At 44.6% G+C, this 22,260-nt stretch overlaps 1 protein-coding gene across 1 annotated transcript in view; it reads right to left on the reverse strand.

The window, feature by feature from the left end:
* Positions 1-513: 513 nt before the first annotated feature.
* Positions 514-22,260, reverse strand: part of LOC141128757 (serine incorporator 2-like) — a 74,892-nt gene continuing 53,145 nt past the window's right edge. The window contains exons 9-10 of the mRNA XM_073616231.1: positions 4,379-4,585; positions 514-2,470 (exon numbers count right to left, since the gene is read on the reverse strand). Of these exons, the coding sequence (XP_073472332.1) occupies positions 2,335-2,470; positions 4,379-4,585 (343 nt within the window). The 3' untranslated portion in view covers positions 514-2,334. The remainder of the gene's footprint in view (positions 2,471-4,378; positions 4,586-22,260) is intronic.

Here is a 22,260-nt window from a genome sequence, read left to right on the forward strand (position 1 = left end):
CTCATCCACAAATACCACAAAAGACTTCAAGCTGTCATTGATGTTAAAGGGGGCAATACACGGTATTAAGAACTGGGGTATGTAAACTTTTGATCAGGGTCATTTGGGTAGTTTCTGTTGCCATTATGATTTAAAGAGAGAGAAAAAAAGTTGATTGATAATAAATGGCTTCAGCCAAACAATAACCATGAACAAAAGAAAGGTTTTTGTGTTATCATTCATATTCTCTGAAAAATGACCATAAAATCATAAATTCTGCCAGGGTATGTAAACTTATGAGCACAACTGTATATCTGAATTGTGCATAAGATGTGGGGAAGGTGCCTGTTACTAAGGATCTGCAATGCATCTACAAAAACTAAATTTCCTGGTTATGAATGAAGGTCTCACCAAAATTATTGCAAACTTCAAAGTCAATTACACACCAGACTTCCACACATCCCATGATAAAATGTATTTACCAATACAAATTCTACATTTAGACAAATCAAGGCTGTGTAGTAGAGGCAGACCTGTCACTAAAACAGTTTATTTATAGAGTAACAGACAAAAAAATATACAATAATATAAAAATATATTGTAAAAAAGAAGGCAAAAAGCAGAAACTTGATTTCCTATGGTAGTAAAACAAATATGACATTAACAGAGATTAAAGAAATATGCAATATTCAAGTAATCCTGTAAGGCTTTTATGGTGATTTATTTTTAGTTATTTTAGTGCAACTGCATGAGGATGAAGGGAACATTTAACAGACACATGGCCAACTGACAGGGTGCAAAATATACAAAATTCTGTTACAACACATACTTGTGCCATTAGATAAGTGGGTCTTTAAACAAAGTCTATTCCCCAAACAACCAGATTCTATCATTAGGTTATCTTCATGAAAGGAAGAAGCTGTATGGTTGCTATGAGTAACACAATTGGTTATCTTTTCAGATACTAATTGCAAGTTAGGCTTAAAGCAGAACCCCACCCAAAAGGGGAAGTTCCACTTTAAGGCCCCCCCCCCTTTTTTTCAAGAATGGCACTTTTGGAGGGGGGGGGGGGGGAGTGGGTAATTAACTGATTTAGGTGTTCGAAGTAGAAGTTCTCCTTCTCCCTCCTTGCAGTCTTCTGGGACATGTCACAGGTCCCAGAAGACTGCAAGACTATTCACAATGAGCAGAGCGGCTTGCGCATGCGCAGTTGGTACCTGGCTGTGAAGCCACAAGTTGTCACAGTAGGGTGTCCACAGTTAAGATATCGATGCGGGAAACCAAAGGCTAGTGAAACCCGGGTGAGGACAGAGCTGGATTGTGGGACAGGCGAGTGGCTACAGTTTTTGTAGCTGCTGACTTTTAATTTTTACACATCTGACTTGAAGCTCTTCTTTAGGTTGTAAGAGTGTTACCAACAACATGCTGTACAACTCTCTACCTTTAGGGTGGTGGTACATAGGCAATGTTTCCGAATTGAATATATATCAGACCTCTGTGTCTCTCCCCCCCCCCCCAAAATAACAGAGTCCGCTAGTAAAGAATTATGTAAACAACTATGGGCTCTAAAGTTTGCTTTTTATATGCATTCTCAAAAGCGAAGAACAGTGTGTAAGGGAGTAGACAGGGCAGCAACTGTCTTACTAAAGAAGTCCTTTAAACCTAACACTTTATCTCAATCAGTTTAAAGAATTAAATATGAGTGTGAACATAATTCTTTTTAGTCCATACAATTTAAAAAATTTAGGTATATATTATCCCTAAACTTAGCAGTATGAAATATAAAATCTTGCAAAGCAAATGTGCTGGTTTAAAGCTGAACTTACATGTTTTTGCACACTTACATTGGGCCAGCTTGACTCAATGTAAGTAGGGCATATCAGGTATTTGTTCTCAGATTGGACAAGGTGGAGATCGTAATGCCACTGCCCCTTCTTTCCACCTCATTCAATTGGAGAGAGTCTTGTACTCATTTAAAAAACAAAAAAAAACAAATACAAGGTGATCTATAAATGGTGGAGGTGTGGAGCAAGTAAACCCTGTGGTCAGCGTGCTGAGGGGAAGCCACTTGCACAGAACCTAGAAGATCACTATTATGTAGTGCAGACTACTACAGCGATTTTCCCCATCCCCAGTGACCCTCCAGCGATCAAATATGCATACTCACAGCAAGCCAAGCTGGCCCAATGCAAGTATGTATATCAATATCTGGAGTTCAGATTTCAAAAAAAGTAAAGTTTAATGTAAAATGGAATACAGGTATAAAGAAATGGTAATGTCCGAGAAATTTAGTACATAGGACAAAAACATAATAAAAAAAACTGTTACACGTGAAGCACTGGCTATAAAGCTAGATTAGCTGAAGTCTCTGTCAGAGAGAATCAGAGGTGCAACTAATGTCCACAAGTAAAGGAGGAGTCCAACCCAGCTGGAGGAAATCTTCACCCACACTGCAGACAGTGGGCTGGTTATGGAATTAGCGTCTCCTGGTCTGTTGAGAAATAAATTGAAATAAATCAACAATACCATACAGGCTATTCTTGTTGTGTCAAATATGGACTGAAAAAAAGACAAATATTTTAGCATTGGATGCTGGCTGACCATCTGTTTGTCTTGATCTGTATTAGGTCCTTGTAGGTTTAACAAATGTCACTTAATCTACATCTGTGTCAAAACTAAAGCGGAGCTCCACCTAAATGGGGAAGTTCCACTTTAAAGCACTCCTACCCCCCTCCTATGCCACATTTGGCATGTAATTTTTGTTTGAGGCGGGGAGGGGAGCGGGTACCTAGTTTGCCTAGGCCAGTGATGGCGAACCTTGGCACCCACCCCAGATGTTTTCGAACTACATTTCCCATGTTACTCAATTGCACTGCAAAGTGCATGAGCATCATGGGAAATGTAGTTCCAAAACACCTGGGGTGCCAAGGTTCACCATCCCTGGCCTAGGCGATCCAAGCGGAAGTTCTCCTCTCCCCCTCCCTCCCTGCAGTCTTCTGGGACACGTCACAGGTCCCAGAAGATTGTCTAACCATTCGGGAGGCGCAGCGCGACTCGCGCATGCGCAGTGCGCATCCGGCTGCAAAGCCACAAGCTGTCACAGCCAGGTGCCCACAGTAATAATGCCGGCAAGAGGAGAGGGAGAGAATCGAGGGTTCAAGTGGTCGCATCGCTCGATCCTGGGACAGGTGAATGTATGTTTATTAAAAGTCAGCAGCTACACTTTTTGTAGCTGCTGACTTTTAATAAAAATAAAAAACGACTGGAACTCCGCTTTAATATTTTAATTTAAGCAGTCTGTTTGTGGCCTTCAACAATATCAGAAGCTTGGATTTTATTGTTTAACGAAAAGATAATCAACGTTAAGGGTAACTCTACCTGAGAAGACAGGCGTAAGGAAAGCCTCTTGCATAAATATGGCTTTATTTTGAACTTAATTTCTAGCCTAAATAGAACACTCTAAATCACCTCCCCAGGGTAAGAGTCATAACCTTAAAAATGTACAAAAATGTCCAAAATCTAAAGTATGTTTGCGGTGCAGAACATCATTTTATGGGTACAAGGATACAGAGATAGATCATATTTGGACAGAGGACTCAACCCTTTAAATGTAAAAAGTGGAGGCGCTATTTAAATAAGGACAACTAGAATAAATAATCCAAAGGTCATGAGAAAATATGTATCTGCCACGCCTTTGTTTTAATTGTGAACCTTGTTATATTCTGTGTATGTTATATTCACATCTTAACACACTTACATAAACCTACAATGGACATGCATTTTTAGTGCAGATAGAGAACTGTTTTTACTGTTCTATGTAGTATAGTGTGCATGTTTTAAGTATATATTTAAGCTTCCACAAAAACTGCACTGATGTCACTGGAGCAAGGCAAACTGAGAAGTTCACTATAAAGTGCAAGAATGTAGTGCACATTATTGCAGTGGCCAACATTGATCTCTGTGCTACAGTTTCAATAAAAAAGAAGGCATGTGACAATCAGAGTATTTATTGATATATGTCCAGAACTATGTATTGTGTTAACATTAAAGCAAACCTTCCATGAAAATTGCCAACCTCCAGCCCACAAATACCAAAAGCTTAAAAAGTCACTGAATAACTATGTTTTTTACAAAGAAAATTTAAAAAATACTTACATCGACCCCAGTTTACAAGAAATGTGGGTGAAGTAATCCCCCCTCTTCCGGAAGCAGGGGCCAAGGGAAGTTTTTTTTGGTAAAAAATTATTTAATGGCATTTTTAAGCCATTTGTATTTGGGTGGCTGTCAGTAAAGGGGACATTCCACTTTCATGCAAAATTAGCTTTAATGGACAAGCAGCACTTCCCCTATATGGTTCCTAAACTGCAGCATATTCGATAAACCAGAAAACTTCACTTACAGATACCAGTTTGTCAGTGTCATCATGATGTACAGTGAGGCAAGAAAAAGACAAAAATGGAAAAAGCTGTAGCTATAGCAGACACCATCCTCTTCATTATCATATGCTTTATGCGCCCCATCTTCGGCGCTGTGAACTGCCCCATCCCCAGAACTCTCTTCGGTTAGCATCAGCTGGTTCACTTGCTGGTTGCTGGAGTTACGGATGCTGTATACATGAGAGGCACAACAAAATTAGAGCAAAACCATGTATTAACAACACTGTATAAGGAGTTAAGAAAACGTTTTTTTAGCAGTGACAAATGATATTCACTTTATTGTGGAAAAAACTGCGGACCAGTTTTAAGCTCACCACATGTTACAAACTGATCTTCTTGTACAATCTCCCTGACATCTACCAACAAGTAGTACCAACATGCGTGCATTTTACATACTAGGGGGGAGAACAGCTTGGAGAGTCAATGGTGGAGAAGGATCTGGGGGTTTTGGTAGATCATAAGCTTAATAACAGCATGCAATGCCAAGCAGTGGTTTCAAAAGCGAGCAAAACCCCTTTTTGTATTAAGAGAGGTATGAGAGGGAGAGGGAGAGGGAGAGGGGGAGAGGGAGAGGGAGAGGGAGAGGGAGAGAGAGAGAGAGAGACGAGAGAGAGAGAGAGAGAGAGAGAGAGAGAGAGAGAGAGAGAGAGAGAGAGAGAGAGAGAGAGAGAGAGAGAGAGAGAGAGAGAGAGAGAGAGAGACTAATGATTTGTACAGGGGGCAAAATGGTAAGATCTCATCTGGAATATGCAGTTCAGTTTTGGGGGAACTGGAGAAAGTGCAGAGAAGAGCAACCAAACTGGTGTCTGGGTGGACGTGGGGATGTGACGTGCTAGGATTGGGGGAGGGGCCTGGTAGTGGTGCGGTGGAGGACTGAGGTCCGAATGGCGATAGCGGCGGGGATAGCACGGGGTCAGAGTCCGTGGACGGCCAGCTAATCTTCCTCCCAAGGCGGCGGGAGGGGTCGATCAGCAGGTGGCAGTCGGCGTTTGGGAGAAGCGGCCACATCAGACCCGCGGATCGTTGCACAGCACAGTATAGCCAACAGCTAACAGCACCTGGATCTCCCGGCGGAGTGGCAGCTCGCCGCCACGGCGTCCCCTGACTCCCCCTTCGTCCCGGCTACCTGGCTACTTTCCATCCCATCCCCTTCAGCCCTGCAGCCGAGCAATGGCAGAACCCGAAGAGCGTGCTAGCATAGCACCTATCATAAGACGGACCCACTACAGACCTGTGAGGATCAAGAAGTGTTGGGAACCCTTCTCTCAAGGCTGTGGTTCGCCCTAACAAGGGTAAAAGATGCCCCCATTGGAAGCCCTGGTCGCCCCTCTGAGGTCTGCAGGATCCAGGTAGAATCAGCGTTGATGAGCCCAATCTCATCCATTTGAACTGTGTACTGCGATTGTGATATTACACTGCAAAGGAGAAATTTAAGGCCCAGAGGTCCCAAGGACTTAGAAGGGGGGCTAGTTCAGCTGCTCCGCCAACAAGTTACGTGCAGGCGGTGAAGCCCAGCTGGAGTGAGAGTGGAGACCCTCTATATCTTATTATTATATTTTCCACCGGAAAGGAGGGAGAAATGATGTGACCCTGGGCTATCCTAACAGGACAGTACTTGGTGAAGCGAATTTTGCAATTCTCAAAGGGGCTGTTAATCTGATCTTGGGGATAGACGTTTAAAAACTGTCCAATTGAAAAGGGCCTTGATTGGGCCCTCCCTGCAGAGGTGATAAGGTCGGTGCAAAAGGGAATTTGCGTAGAGCAGGGAGGTGAGGAACATGAGAGGTCGCTCCCAAAAATCAGCAGACCCAAATAAGCCTAGAGACAGCTTAAATTCTAGTTCAATCCAAAAATACTTAAAAAGCCCAAGTATGGATAACAAACAACAAGAAATCAAGGACAAAAAGAAGGCCTCAACTAAAAAATAGGATTTTTTAAAACAGCTTACCTGTAAAATCCTTTTCTTTCGAAGGACATCACGGGACACAGAGCCACAGTAATTACTGATGGGTTATATAGGTATCACTGGTGATTGGACACTGGCACACCCTATCAGGAAGTTCAACCCCCTATATAATCCCTCCCCCTTGCAGGGATACCTCAGTTTTGTAGCCAAGCAATATAGTGTATTAGAAGAGGGGCGGGACCTCCGTGTCCCGTGATGTCCTTCGAAAGAAAAGGATTTTACAGGTAAGCCGTTTTAAAAAATCCTATTTTCTTTCTCGAACATCACGGGACACAGAGCCACAGTAATTACTGATGGGATGTCCCAGAGCAATGCTACCTGAGGGGGGGGAATCACGACCAAGTAGGGTGCAATCAGACCTGAGGACCCTGTACCTGCAGCACACTACGCCCAAAGGCGATATCCTCATGCCTTCTCACATCCACCTGATAGAATCTGGTGAATGTATGAACTGAAGACCAGGTTGCGGCCTTGCAGATTTGAGCCATAGAGGCCCGGTGATGCACTGCCCAAGAAGCACCAATAGCCCTTGTGGAATGTGCCCTGATCTGAAACGGAGGAATCTTCTGTTTCAAACCGTAAGCTTGAATGATCAACTGTCGAATCCATTTAGAAATGGTAGCTTTTGACGCTGCCTGTCCTCTATTGGGGCAGCACAAACAAAACATCCGTCTTGCGGATCTGAGTAGTTGCCCCTAGATAGGCCTTAATTGCTCTTACTACATCCAACGAATGTAGAGATCTCTCTTCCGGAGAACAGGGATCTGGAAAAAAGGAAGGTAGAACAATGTCTTGGTTTAAATGAAAATCAGAAACCACCTTCGGAAAAAAACTAGGATGAGGGCGTAGTACCACTCTATCCTTGTGTATAATCAAATAAGGCTCCTTACAGGAAAGAGCTGCAAATTCTGATACTCTTCTAGCAGAAGAGATGGCCACCAGAAAAATTAATTTCCTTGTCAACAAGACCAAAGGAATCTGACTTATTGGTTCAAAAGGCTGTTTCTGTAACACAGCCAGGACCAAATTCAAGTCCCAGGGGTTTAGGGGCGCTTTAACCGGAGGATTAAGATGCATCACCCCCTGCATAAAGTTTCGGACCAAAGAATGCGAAGCAAGTGGCCGCTGAAATAATACTGATAAAGCAGAAACCTGGCCCTTGATGGTACTCAAGGCCAGCTTCATCTCTAATCCCATCTGTAGAAAATCAAGGATTCTACCTATGACATATTTCCTGGGATGCCAACCTCTGGATTCACACCAGGTTATATAAGCCTTCCAGACTCTATGATAAATCATCCTGGAAGCTGGCTTCCTTGCATTAATCAAGGTAGATATGACAGGACCTGAGAGCCCACGACTCTTCAGAACGTGGGTCTCAATAGCCAAACCATCAAATTTAGCGTTTGTAAGGCAGGATGGAACACTGGACCTTGAGATAACAGGTCTGGGCGTACCGGTAGGGTCCACGGGGAACCCACCGTCATCCTTACTATTTCTGCATACCAAGTCCTTCTGGGCCAAGCGGGGGCCACCAGAAGTACCGACTTCCTTTCCTGCCTGATCCTGCGAAGGAGTCGTGGTAGTAGCAGAATAGGCGGGAATGCGTAAATCAGTGAGAACCGATGCCACGGAATCACCAACGCATCCATCCCGCATGCAAGAGGATCTTTTGTCCTTGCCACAAATCTGTCTATCTTTTTGTTGAATCGGGATGCAAAGAGATCTACATCTGGAACCCCCCATCTTTGGCATATGGCCCAAAAGACGTCGGGATGCAGAGACCATTCCCCTGGAAGTAACTGCTGGCGACTTAGATAGTCTGCCTGCCAATTTTCTATTCCCGGGATGAAAACTGCCGATATGCATGGCACATGCATCTCTGCCCAGACTAAGATCTGGTTCACCTCTTTTTGAGCAGCTCGGCTCCGGGTGCCTCCCTGATGATTGACATAAGCCACTGCTGTGGCATTGTCGGACTGGATCCTGACCGGACAACCCTGTAGCCTGATAGTCCAGGCTTTTAGAGCTAGATGTATCGCCCGGATCTCCAGAATGTTGATGAGTAAGGTCCTCTCTGTCTTGGACCATACCCCTTGGACCGCAGCCTGTTCCAGAACTGCTCCCCAACCTGACAGACTGGCATCTGTTGTTACCACCGTCCAGGTAACCGGTAGAAAGGATTTCCCCTTCTGCAGGTTTTCGGGTATGAGCCACCAATTGAGGCTCTGACGCACCGCATGCGACAGGTGCATCGGAAAGTCTAATGCCTGAACCTTCTTGTTCCAGGTCGACAGAATACTGTGTTGCAGCATTCTTGAGTGAAACTGAGCATAGGGAACTGCTTTGAATGAAGACACCATCTTCCCTAGTAGCCTCATACAAAGGCGGACTGGGGGACCCTTCTTGGTCCTTACTGTCAGAATCCGCTCTCTCAAAGCAGTGATCTTTGCCTGGGGTAGAAATATTTTCTCCTGGCTTGTATCTATAATCAGACCTAAATACTCCAGTCTTCTTACTGGTTTTAGGAAAGACTTTTCTAAGTTGAGGATCCAACCCAGGTGTTCTAGATACCTGACCGTGGTCCTCAAGTTTCCATTCAAAGAGGCTACCGACCGGTCTATCAAGAGCAGGTCCTCTAGGTATGCTATGACAGCTATACCCTGAGCCCTTAATCTGGCCAGAGGAGGAGCCAAGATCTTTGTGAACACTCGAGGTGCAGTGGCTATCCCGAAAGGCAGAGCCACAAACTGGAAATGGCGCCCTCCTACCTCGAAGCGCAGAAACTTCTGATGAGCAGGAAAAATGGGCACATGCAGATATGCATCTCTGATGTCTATTGATGCCAGAAATTCTCCTCCCTGCAGGGTGGGAACTACTGTTCGAATTGATTCCATGCGGAAGGATTGAATCCTTAGGAATCGGTTCAGATCCCTTAAGTCCAAAATGGGCCTGACATTTGGCTTTTGGACCGTAAAAAGGTTGGAATAGAAGCCCAATCCCTGGTCCTTTGCGGGAACTATCATAATGACCTCCTGCGACAAAAGTCGCTCTAACGCTAGAAGGAGCGACTGCTTCTTCTCTGGGTCTCTGGGAGCATTTGATCTGAGGAACCGAGGAGAAGGGAATTCCTGAAACTCCAGCTTGTACCCTAAGGTTACCGTGGAGACTACCCATCTGTCCTGGAAGTCCTCGTGCCAGAGCTCTGAGAACTGTCGCAGTCTTCCCCCCACTCGAGTGAGCGGGGGCGCCCCCTCATGCAGAGGTCTTAGTGTTTTGCCTAGTAGGCTTCTTTCCCCAGGACTTCTTTTGTCCCTGGGGTTGACTCTTGTCTCTGGACCCCGATGGAGGCGGCCGTCGAGACTGTCTGGAGGCCGAAGCCCCCGGCGCTGGGGAAAGAGTCCGTTTGAAAGAGGGACGCTTACTCTTCTTCTTGACAGGTAAGAGAGTGCTTTTCCCACAAGAGATTCTCTTGATATAGTTATCCAAGTCGTCTCCAAACAACCTTGCACCATGAAATGGAAACCCAGCCATTAGCTTCTTACATGGTGCTTCGGCTGACCAATTTTTCAACCATAGGATTCTACGTATATGCACCAACCCCAGTGAAAGACGGGAGGTTTGCACGATAGAATCTCTAATGGCGTCAACCACAAAGCATAAGGCCGCTGGAAGGTTAGCAAACCCCTGGGCCTGCTGTTCAGATAATACTTTGATGACCTGCTTAACATGGTCTCTTAAGTATTGACAGACTCCAATCGCTGCTACTGCAGGTTGGGCCACTGATCCTGCTAAGGAGAAAACATCCTTCAATAGGGATTCCATCCTTTTATCTACAGGATCCCTGAGCATCTGAGCATTGTCTACAGGACAAGTCAGGCTATTATTTACGGAGGAAATGGCGGCATCAATAGCCGGTATTCCCCACATTTTAATAAACTTTTCTTCCATCGGATAAAGTGTTGAAAACTTTCTCGGCGGAAAAAAACGTTTGTCTGGGTGATCCCACTCAGAATAAATAAGCTTTTCAAGTAAAGTATGAACAGGAAAAGCATGTGCTGCTTGGAAAGGTTTCAGTGACCCCAAAGCAGAAGAGGATTCTTTAGCAGTTTCAGGTATGGGCAACTTAAATGTGGAGCGGACCAATCCAGTGAGCATCTGCACTAAGACTTTCTCCTCTTGGGAAGTCGCAGAGGGTCCCTCTCCACCTGAATCCTCCGAAGAGGAATCATCCATCCCATCCCGATCCTCTGAAAGGGATTCATCTCCTTTATCCCAGAGCTCCTCTGTCTGAGGGTCTTGGGGAACAGAGGAAAGCCTAGTGCGTTTTCTTCCACTGAGTGAAGACGTAATCACGGCCATTAATCTTTCCTCTAGACCATTAATGGTTGAGGAAAAAACCTCTTGTGTAATATATACAGGGGCTGAAGTGCCAGAAGCAGGTGTAGCCCCTGACCCCGATGGCTCTCCCTGGCTAGCCGTCCCTGGCCCATCTTTAGGGGGGGAGGATGCTGCTGACAGGGGGCCCTCAGAACCTGAACGAGATCCCCTAGTGTCTCTGGTTCCTGGGGTGCTTGAACCTCTTCTACCCATAGTGCAAAGCAACAAGGTGTGAGGTATACAAATGAACACTGCCCGCTGAGCGATGTAGTCTGGCTAAAAGCCTTGCTACCCAATGCTCAGTCTGGTGTTACTTCAGTAAATGCTGCCTAGGAGAATGCCTGTGTCCCACCTTACATGCGACCGTCAGCTCTGTGTCTCTCAGAAGGCTGTGTGCACCTGTACAGAGTGCCTCTAATAGCCTGCAGCTGGCCTGAGTGGGAGTCTAAGCACCTGTGCTGACGTCCCGCCCCCTCCTCTACCGCCCCCCCCCCTCGAGTTTTGAATAAAACGAGCGCTTCCCGCGCTGCCGACTCTCCTGTCATGCTTCTGGAGGAAGGCTGGGGATGGGGGGGGGGGGGGGAGGAGGCTGGTAACAAGATCTGCCTGAACGGCTATCTTGAGAGATGGTGGCCATTAGGCCGCAGAGCCCGGGTGGTATAACCACTTTCTAGACCCCTGTGGCCCCTCTCTAGCCTGGGGGGAACATTCAAACATGAGAAATCCCCCTTTCCACCTTACCTGCTTGCAGCTTGCTTGAGACGCTGGGACATAAACAGCGATTACAACACCTGAGACAGAGTCAGCATGTGTAGGTTTGTGCTCTTGGCAGCCCCCGGTGGTCACAATAGGCATAGCATGCATTTACCTTAAAGGAGAAAAGCCACTAGAACTCAAAAATTCTGTGGAATCTCCTCTTACCTTATCCAGCCGCAGGGTGCTGTTTACACAGACCCAATCTTCACCTCTCACGGTGGGCTCCGTTTGAAAAAACCGTCAGAGACTGGGGCCCCCATCAGTAGGGGGATCCAACAGTTCTGGGACCGTAAAGCACCTCGCCAGAAATTAGGAAGTTTAAAGCCATTTTCTGATCTGCGGGGTCCAGCTCTCTAAAAAGAGAAGCATTACGGGTAAAACCTAGTTTCTTCGGACACGAGGCCCGGGTACCATTCAATTCGGCCATGAAAAGACACTTTGAATGGATGCGGTTCGCCTGGCTTGCCCCAGTATAGGATCTTAGGATATTCCCTTTGGAGCTCAGCACAGGACATCTTTACACGTCCATCACCTAAGACACTGGCGTAAAAACTGAGGTATCCCTGCAAGGGGGAGGGATTATATAGGGGGTTGAACTTCCTGATAGGGTGTGCCAGTGTCCAATCACCAGTGATACCTATATAACCCATCAGTAATTACTGTGGCTCTGTGTCCCGTGATGTTCGAGAAAGAAATAAAGGGGCTCAAGGGGGGACCCCCAGTGTAGGGATTCCCTCCGAAGCAGAACCAGATTTAAGCATGGAGGCGGACCCTGCTATAGAAGCACTCCCAACTAAAACAGAGATACAGGATATGTTTACTAAGCTAGAACACTCAATTAAGGCAGAGATCCTCAACGTAAGGACAGATATGGGCCACCTTCTAAAGCGAGTTGAAGAAGTTGAGGAGGTTGCAGAACAACAGGTTCAGGAAATTTCCGCTCCCAAGAAGCAATTAAAAACATTACAGTTGGATCAACGCGAGTTGCTGTACAAGCTGGAAGAACAAGAAAATCAAAATAGGCGGCAAAACCTAAGGATTAGATCCTTACCAGAGCAGAGAGGAGAAGATCTGACCATAGTGATGAAGGAAGTCTTTAACCCACTCCTGGGAAGAAACCCAGATTGTGAATTAAAAATTGATCAAGTCCATAGGATAAGAAAACCCCCAAATGTGAGAGAGGACGTGCCTAGGGACATCATTGTCAAGTTCCATCAATTTGAGGACAAGGCAAAGATCTGGAGCAAATTAAGAGGGGTCCAACTGGTGAAATTGAAATTGGGTCAGGGGTGGGAGGTGGAACGCCCTTGCAGATTCTTTACAAATGGAGCGCCCCGCGCAAACATCGGGAATTAAGGGAACCACAAGGATCAGGCTGAATGAATATCAATTGCTTGACATATAATGTTAAAGGGTTAAACTCCCCCACCAAGAGGCATAAGGTACTAAGAGAGCTGCAGCAGTATGGGGCAGATGTGTTTTTTTTGCAGGAAACCCACCTGGCGTGGGAAGCAGGTATTAAGCTGTACTCAAGGAACTTTCCAAACTGAATATACAGCGACTCCCACTTAAAACGGGCAAAAGGGGTGGCAATAGGTTTCTCTAAAAGGATAAATTATGTTCTAATAGACAGGAAATCTGACCCAGAAGGTCGCTTTCTTTTTCTAAAGATTAAACTTGGAGAGAGGATCCTCACTCTCGCCAATGTTTATTGCCCGAACAGAGGCCCGACCAAATATCTTTCCCAGATACTTAACAGACTGATGGAATTTAGAGAGGGGGAGGGGATATTGGCGGGAGATTTCAATTTCTGCTTTGACCCAGCCTTGGATAGTTCGTCAAGTGCACGGGGGATGAGTAAAAATCTCTTGAGGAGCATAGGAAAAAAATTACATGACTGTCAGTTGATTGATGTTTGGAGGGTCCAACATGCACAGGTCAGGGATTATACTTTCTTCTCCCCCCGTGCACGGGCATTACTCAAGATTGGACTATCTGATGGTGGATCACAGCCTATTGGATGCAGTGGAGGAAACAAAGATAGAGATTAGAACATTGTCAGACCATGCCCCAGCCCTGATGAAAGTGAGAGTAAAAGGATTACAAAAACCCCTGTACACATGGCGTCTAAATGAGAATTTAATCAGGGATGTTAAGATTGCCGGAAAAATTCAGCAAGAAATTGATTTGTTCTTTCTTATAAATGATACTGGAGGGGCGTGGCTTGGACATGAGACGGTGAGGACGCTTCTCATGCGAGCTCCGGCGTCGGCACCTTCTACATCAGTCTTTAACAGCACTTTCTAACACTTCCACACGGATGGCAAGTATGGGGAAGAGAACAGGCAAAGCTCAGCCTAAAAAGGGGACCCCCAAAAACACTATTAAGCGATTTCTCGCCACGGAATCGGAGGACCCCGCTGAAGCAGGCGGTCTAGGCCACTCACCACGTGGATCGGGGGTAAGCTCCGCCTCTCGCCACAGGCCGTAATCCAAGCGCCGCTCTCCAGTGTCCTCAGGAGGCTCCGACGAAGAGGGTAGCCCAATTAGACACACGGGAGTAGCGGAATTAATGAGCGGTCTCCCCACAAAGTCTGACCTAGCATCTATGCTGCATGGCCTGGAAAGGGTGATCAAAAAAGAGCTATCAGGGGTGAGAGCGTACCTAGCTCAAGTATTGGAGCATGTAGAGGAGACTGAACAGCGCCTCGATAGACACGCAGCAGCCATTAGGGACTTACAAACCTCCACCCGCAACCTTAAACTGGCGCACAGAATGGCTTTATACAAGATCGAGGATCAAGAAAATCGTAACAGGAGAAACAACATTCGCATCAGGGGGTTACCGGAGGCAACAAGGGATGATGACCTAACAGCCTCGGTTAGAGGAATCTTTAACAGCCTCCTGGGAAACCCTGCAGATCACCCCTTGAAGCTAGACAGGGTCCACAGAGCACTCCGGCCTCGTAACATGGCTTCTGATACCCCTAGAGATATCATCTGCACAAAGTGCACTATTTTGAGGAAAAGGAACTCATAATGCGCAAAGCAAAAGAAGCAGCTACACTGGAATTCGATGGAGTTACCCTGTCCTTTTTTCCTGATCTCGCCAGGGAAACGTTGGAAAGACGTAGAGCAATCAAACCCCTCACAGAAAAATTAAGAGTAGCATCAATCAACTACCGATGGGGATTCCTGGCCGCGCTTATAGCACACAGGGATGGTAAAACTGCTATCCTCCGGGTTCCCAGAAGACTTGGATGCATTCTGCATGGATCTCAACATAGACCCCCCAGAACTTCCCGGATGGCAAGACACCATTCCCGCACTCCCTGCATCTTCAGAAGTTAAGTGGCAGAACGTTTCCAGAAACCAACGATCTACCTCATCGGGTGCTTCTCCTCAACTGGGCTTAACACGCTGATATGCGATTCAACACTCAACCTAATGATCGGTAATGTCGACAAATTCGCTTGAGTTCCAATAACCGGATACCCAATTTTTAAGATCCTGCCTTTCTCTTTTTTGTTTTTTGGGCTTATCCGCGGATTATTTTTGATTTTTATTTTCATAGACTGGTTAAATGTGAAAGAGATTTCAGGCAAATTGCTAGATCTCACCCAGATTGGGAACTATTTCAGGTCTACAGTTAAAGTTATGGTTCACACTGTTAAACTTATATGCTATTTCTTGTGTCGGCGCCGGATCGCGCAGATGACGTTTGTCGAATTTCGACATGCGTGGTCTGGGTCCTACGTTGGCTTCACTCCCCAATGCGGGGGGGCAGGGATCCTGGTGTTCCATGGCGTTTCCCCCTCCAAGGGGTGGATGTCCTGGGTGGCCGGGCTTCTCGTCTTCCCGCATGTTGCACCGCAAGGCTTTGCGTGCACAAAAGAAATGTGTACATAGATGTTCTTCTTGTAATTTTCTTCTTGATTTCTTTTTTCCTTTTCTCTCCCTTTTCTGTTGCTATCCCTCCCTTTTTAACCAGTCTGGCAGCATAAATGTAGAGGTGGAGTGTCCTAAAAGAATCCAATGGCCACGATTAAGTTAATCTCCCTTAACGTACGTGGGCTACATGCCCCTGGTAAAAGACACTCACTGTATAGAGAACTTAATCGCTTACATGGAGACATTATATTCCTCCAGGAAACCCATCTCATGCACACAACCTCAGTGAAGCTCTATGCCCACCATTATCCAATATGGTACTATAGCCTCTCTGATGTCACGAAAGCAAAAGGAGTGGCCATTGGTTTCCGGACGGGATCCTCTTTTATTTTGGAAGATACTCTTGCAGATCCACTAGGCAGATATTTGTTCTTGAAGGGCAGTCTGGGTAACTTACCATGTACTTTAGCCACGGTTTACGCCCCAAATCAGGAACAAGCCAGCTTCTTGGCTTCCACTCTAACGAAACTAAGGGATTTTTCACACGGATGCATTATATTAGCAGGAGATTTTAACGCTCCCTTGGAACCCTCCCTAGATACCTCCCAAGGTAGATCTAGTATTTCTCATAAACGTCTTACATTTTTACGAAAACAACTACATGAATCACAACTTATAGATGTGTGGAGGATAATGCATCCGCGTGAAAAAGACTATACGCACTACTCGTACCTTCACAATTCTCATTCAAGAATAGATTATTTCCTTATAAATGATACTGGAGAGATTTCGGGGGCTATACTATGGGATGAACAAAATCAAAAATAATAATGCGCCAACCAAGACAAAGAAATAGCTGCCAACACAACAATCAGACAAATTGTGGTACGAATATGGTGTGGATAAGTGTGGCGCTCATAAAATTATATTATATATGTACGTTAGTGAGCAAAGTCAAGCAGAATATCCTCTGAAAGACGGTATGCACAATAAAGTGTATTTAATGAGACTTAATCATGAGTGAATGTGACAGCAATATATAACCTAAAGTAATTAGATAGGCATACGCAAATGGGACATATATAAGTTATAGCTGACACTGGCAAAAAAAAGTGAATAGGATATAAAGAGATCCTACGGCTACTCCATATCCCAATAATGGGAAGGAGTAGTAAAATAAATAAAAGTGAAGCACAAAATTGATATCAAATTTCTAAGACATCATTGAACTATATTACCCCAAAATGTGTTAACAAAACAGATAGTGAGCAAATAAACTGGAAATATTGAAGTTGTGGGCTAGGAACATATGGACTAGTGCTAGAACATCAGACATAAAACGGTTTTAAAAAGTGCTCAGATCAAATGGTGGCAAGACAGGCATAGGGAATCAACAGGGGTATATACCCCTGTTGATGTCCTATCGGACGAAACGCGTTGAGTTCGCTATGCCTGTCTTGCCACCATTTGATCTAAGCGCTTTTTAAAACCGTTTTATTTCTGACTTTTACCTATGAGCCAGAGTGTAGTTTTACCATTTTATTTTAATAAATAGCTTTTGGATAAGCTGATTCACACTATGGGGAGCCTCCCTTTTTGATCTCCTTTTCCTCGAGGTTTTCTGCCTACTTCATTGAGTTCAATCCGTGGTGAAGAGCCCTCCACCTGCACCATCGGAGCTGAGAGTCAGTGGGACCACTTAATGTCGGTTGGTGAGTGCCTTAATTCTCCTATCAACTTCTATCATTGGGGACAAAGAGCCGTTTTCCCTGCACCATTACGAGCCTGTTTGACTCCCAAGCCGCCGGCTGGGAGTCCACCACTGCTGGTAAGGGTACCTTTACCTATCCCCTTCACATACAAGTTGGAAACCCCATCCTGTGGATGCCATTCCCAGATTTAAGGGACTCCTATTGTCACCGTCGGTTGTTGTTGATCTCTGGAGCCTTTGCTTCCAGATGTACACCCATCCTAAATCCTATCAGCAATTTATGAGTTTATGTCTGATGTTCTAGCACTAGTCCATATGTTCCTAGCCCACAACTTCAATATTTCCAGTTTATTTGCTCACTATCTGTTTTGTTAACACATTTTGGGGTAATATAGTTCAATGATGTCTTAGAAATTTGATATCAATTTTGTGCTTCACTTTTATTTATTTTACTACTCCTTCCCATTATTGGGATATGGAGTAGCCGTAGGATCTCTTTATATCCTATTCACTTTTTTTTGCCAGTGTCAGCTATAACTTATATATGTCCCATTTGCGTATGCCTATCTAATTACTTTAGGTTATATATTGCTGTCACATTCACTCATGATTAAGTCTCATTAAATACACTTTATTGTGCATACCATCTTTCAGAGGATATTCTGCTTGACTTTGCTCACTAACGTACATATATAATATAATTTTATGAGCGCCACACTTATACTATGGGATGCTTTTAAGGCATATATAAGAGGGGTTCTAATTTCTGTAGGTGCGGGAGTGAAAAAAGAAAGAGCCAATAAGAAAGAGAAACTCATGACAGATATTTATAAGCTAGAACAGACACATAAAGCCCATAGAGGAGTATATAGGCTCCTATTGCAGCAGCTGACAATCAAAAGAGATGAACTAAAAGATCTAATGGAGAATGAGACAAATAGGATTATGAATAGACATCCCAGAGATAAATATAGGTGGGGAAACAAAGTGGGCAAACACCTGGCAAAAATCCTGAGGAAAAAAAGAGACACAAATTTCATCGACAAAATTCAAAATAAAAAAGGGGAAATGAGGTTTTCATCGAGAGAGATAGGTGAGGAATTTAGACATTATTTCACATCTCTTTATGCCGTGAGACCAAGTGAAAGCTGCGGAGGGAAAAAAGAGGAAAGTGTGAGTGATTTTTTGAAGGAGGCGGGGCTTCCCAAACTGACTGAAAATGATATAAAAGAACTTGACAGCCCCATAACTGAAGAAGAAATCTGCTTAGCTTTAAAATCATCTCCCTTAGGGAAAAGCCCTGGCCCAGATGGCTTCACTTCTTGCTTTTTCAAAAGATTTGAAGACTCCCTGGTCCCAAGGCTCTGCCGGTTCTGGAATGGGCTTGGGACACAAGGCGATCTGTGTGAGGGAGCTTTGTTGGCTTCGGTGACCTTGATCCCTAAGGAGGGCAAGGACCGCACCCTCTGTTCTAGTTATAAGCCTATAGCGCTAATAAACGCAGACATTAAATTATACGCAAAGGTGCTTGCAACACGGCTCAAGGAAAGGATGGCAAACCTGGTCCATCCGGACCAGGTGGGATTTGTTCCGGGGAGAGAGGGAAGAGACAATGGGGTGCGGTCCTTGCTTATTTCAGAAGCCATTAAGAGCAGTGGATCCCCAGGGCTATTTCTGTCAATAGATGCCGAGAAGGCCTTTGACAGAGTGGACTGGGGATTCATGAATGAAACGCCTGAAGCCTTGGGCGTGGGAGATACAATGTTAAAATGGATCAAAGTTTTGTACAACCACCCCACAGCTTTCGTGAAAGTTAATAACGTAGCCTCAGCTCAGTTTGCAATGGAGAATGGGACTAGGCAAGAATGCCCGCTTTCCCCCCTCCTATTTGCACTGACTTTAGAGCCCCTTTTGGCCGCTATCCGAAAAAATCCAGATATCAGTGGCTGTGTAGTGGGGAAGGAGGAACATAAACTGGCAGCTTTCGCCGATGACGTCCTTTTCTACATTACGAATCCTAGGGTCTCGATCCCCAATCTATTGTCTATACTGAAGAAGTACGGAGAGCTTTCAAACTATAAAATCAATCTCGAAAAATCGGAAGCCCTAAACATCAATATTGACAGCCAGGAAGAGGCTAGACTGAGAGAGGTATTCCATTACCCGTGGAGGGAAAACATTCAATACTTGGGGGTTAAGTTAACAAGCTCAGTGAAGAAGATTTATTCACTAAATTTTATTCCTCTATTAGAAGAAATTCGATTAGAAATAAAAAGAATGGCACATCGCCCGATCTCATGGATTGGGCGAATTAACTCAGTTAAAATGGTGCTGGCCCCAAAGGTGTGTTACAAGATGCAGATGCTTCCAATCCCTTTGCCACAAATTTATTTAAAAAAATTAACAGGATTAATAAGTGGGTTTGTTTGGAATATTAAGAAACCAAGGATAGCACACACGGTGTTAAGTAGAGAAAAAACACAGGGGGGGTTGGCCGTACCTGATTTCAAAAAGTATTATAATGCAATTGTAATATCACGGGCGATAGAATGGGTTAAAGGGGGCTCCAATAAAAGATGGGTTAACTTAGAAACGGGTTTAAGTAGGGCACGATTGAAATATTTACTATGGAATCCGCCACAATTTAAAAATTTAGGTCCAGACACACATATTATAACACAACACACTTTTAAAATTTGGGACCAGATGCACGTAAATAATAATTGGAAGTATAATTCACCATTGATTTATTTAAAAAATAATGTGTTTTTTCCCCCTGGGATGGAGGAAATAGGAGGGAACTGGATCATAAATAGTGAGACACAATTAAAAGATATTACTAAGAAAGGTCAAATTTGCACTTTTCAGTACTTAGTCGCACATTGAGATTTAATGAAGTTAAATGGATGGCGGTACGCCCAGCTCTCGCACTTCATAGAAAGTATTCCAGGGCCTATAAGAGAGGAAAAAGACCTCAGACCAATAGAAAGAAGCTGTTTTGTAGTGTTAAGCCAAGGAGGCATGTCTCCGCGCTTTATAAAATTTTGTTAAATAAAGGAGGAATGGATGTGCCACCATTCATTAAAAAATGGGAAAGGGAATTGGGGGTAACCCTCAAGGAGAATTCAGTGGGAAACATTTTGAAGGCAACACACAGCATGGCGGTCGACATGAAAATGACTGAGACAAATTACAAGTGTCTAACTAGATGGTATGTAACACCGGTGAAAATGAGCAGATTCCAACCAGACAGGTCCCCAAACTGTTGGAGAGGATGTATGGTCCAGGGGACTAGGCCCATCTTTGGTGGAGTTGCCCAGTAGTCAAAAAATACTGGTTAGAGGTAATCCAGATTATAGAGGAGATTACGGGTAAAACTATCCCTTACGATCCTTGGGTTTGCCTGTTCCACGGTTCGGAGGGAGGGAATAGAGGGTATAAGTTTTCCATAATCCCTGTGTACTTGAATGCAGAAAAAAGCGAAATCCCTAAAAAATGGCAGAAAGTAGAAGGTCCTAGGATTCGGGATTGGTTCTTGAGGGTCCAGGAAACATATAATATAGAGAAGAGTGAGGTAGTAGACCCTCTGAATGGGGAGCAAGAGACAGCGAGAGGTAGATGGGCAAGTTGGGTAGCCTTTAAGAAGTCTGTGAGATATGCCGAAGGGATGTTGAACTAAACTGATGCCAGCTTTGGTTTGCGAGGCGAGTGTTCCTTGTCGGAAGTATACAAAAAGAGTCTGCGGGGAGGGGGGGTGTGGTTTTCGGGGAGGAGGGAGGGGAAGAATTGGGGATACGAAGGGGTGTGTTAATGTACATGCATAATGTTCAACTTCAACCTTTGTATGTTTATATATAAAATTAAATAAAGATTTAAAAAAAAAAAAAAAAAAGAGCAACCAAACCGATAAGAGGCATGGAGGAGCTCAGCTATGAGGAAAGATTACAGGAACGGAATTAATCTCCTCTTCTCAAGAGAGAATAAAGGGGGGATATGATCAACATGTATAAATACATAAGTGGTCCATATAGTGAACTTGGTGTTGAGTTATTCACTTTAAAGTGGAGTTCAATCCAAAAGTGGAACTTACACTTTAAGCACTCCTCGCCCCCTTACTTGCCACAAATGGTATGTCATTTTTTTTTGGGGGGGGGAGTGGGTATCTTCTTTTTAGAGGGACTTCCTGTCCCACTTATTCCTCCTGCTTCTCGGCCGCCTAGGCTACTCCTCCTCTCCCCTAGGCGGCCCCCTTCCTCCCTGCAATCTTCTGGGACATGTCTCAGAAGATTGCCTGGCTAATAGCAGAGCGCAGTCTGACTCGCGCATGCGCAGTACGCGACCGGCCGTGAAGCCGTTAGCTGTCACAACCAGGTGCCCACAGTTGCTATGACGGCGCAGTGGACAGGAGGGGGAGAGGAGCGAGGCTCCAGGCAGCCGCATCGCTGGACGTGGGACAGGTAAGTGTCTGTTTAATAAAAATCAGCAGCTACACTTTTTGTAGCTGCTGACTGTTAATAAAATAAAAAAGGGTAGAACTAAGCTTTAAGGTCATCACAGAGGACAAAGGGGCACTCTTTACTTCTAGAGGAAAAGAGATTTAATCTCCAAATACTTAAAGGCTTCTTTACAGTAAGAGCTGTGAAAATGTGGAATAGACTCCCTCCAGAGCTGGTTCTGGCTAGCTCTGTAGATGATTTAAAAAAAGGCCTGGATTCTTTCCTAGAGACACATAATATAACTGGGTACAAATATTTATAGGTAAAGCTGATCCAGGGAGTATACGATTGCCTCTCGGGGGATCAGGAAGGAATTTTCTTTCCCCTCGCTGGAGCAAATTGGATCACGTTTTCATGGCATTTTTTTGTCTTCGTCTGGATAAACTGAGTATAGGATTGTGTATATAGGATTGTATTTTTTTTCCCCTTCTATTGGTTAAACTGGATGGACTTGTCTTTTTTCAACTTGTAAGCTCCTTGATGGTAGGGACTGATGTGAATGTACAATGTATATGTAAAGCGCTGTGTAAATTGACGGCGCTATATAAGTACCTGAAATAAATAGAAATAAATAAACTAGACTAACTATGCAAGTATGTAGCACGAGGGTCTGCCTGACTTAACACAAGTTTAATAGTTTTGGAT

The sequence above is a fragment of the Aquarana catesbeiana genome, linkage group LG02 (genome assembly GCF_042186555.1).
Source record: "Aquarana catesbeiana isolate 2022-GZ linkage group LG02, ASM4218655v1, whole genome shotgun sequence".
Lineage (NCBI taxonomy): Eukaryota > Metazoa > Chordata > Amphibia > Anura > Ranidae > Aquarana > Aquarana catesbeiana.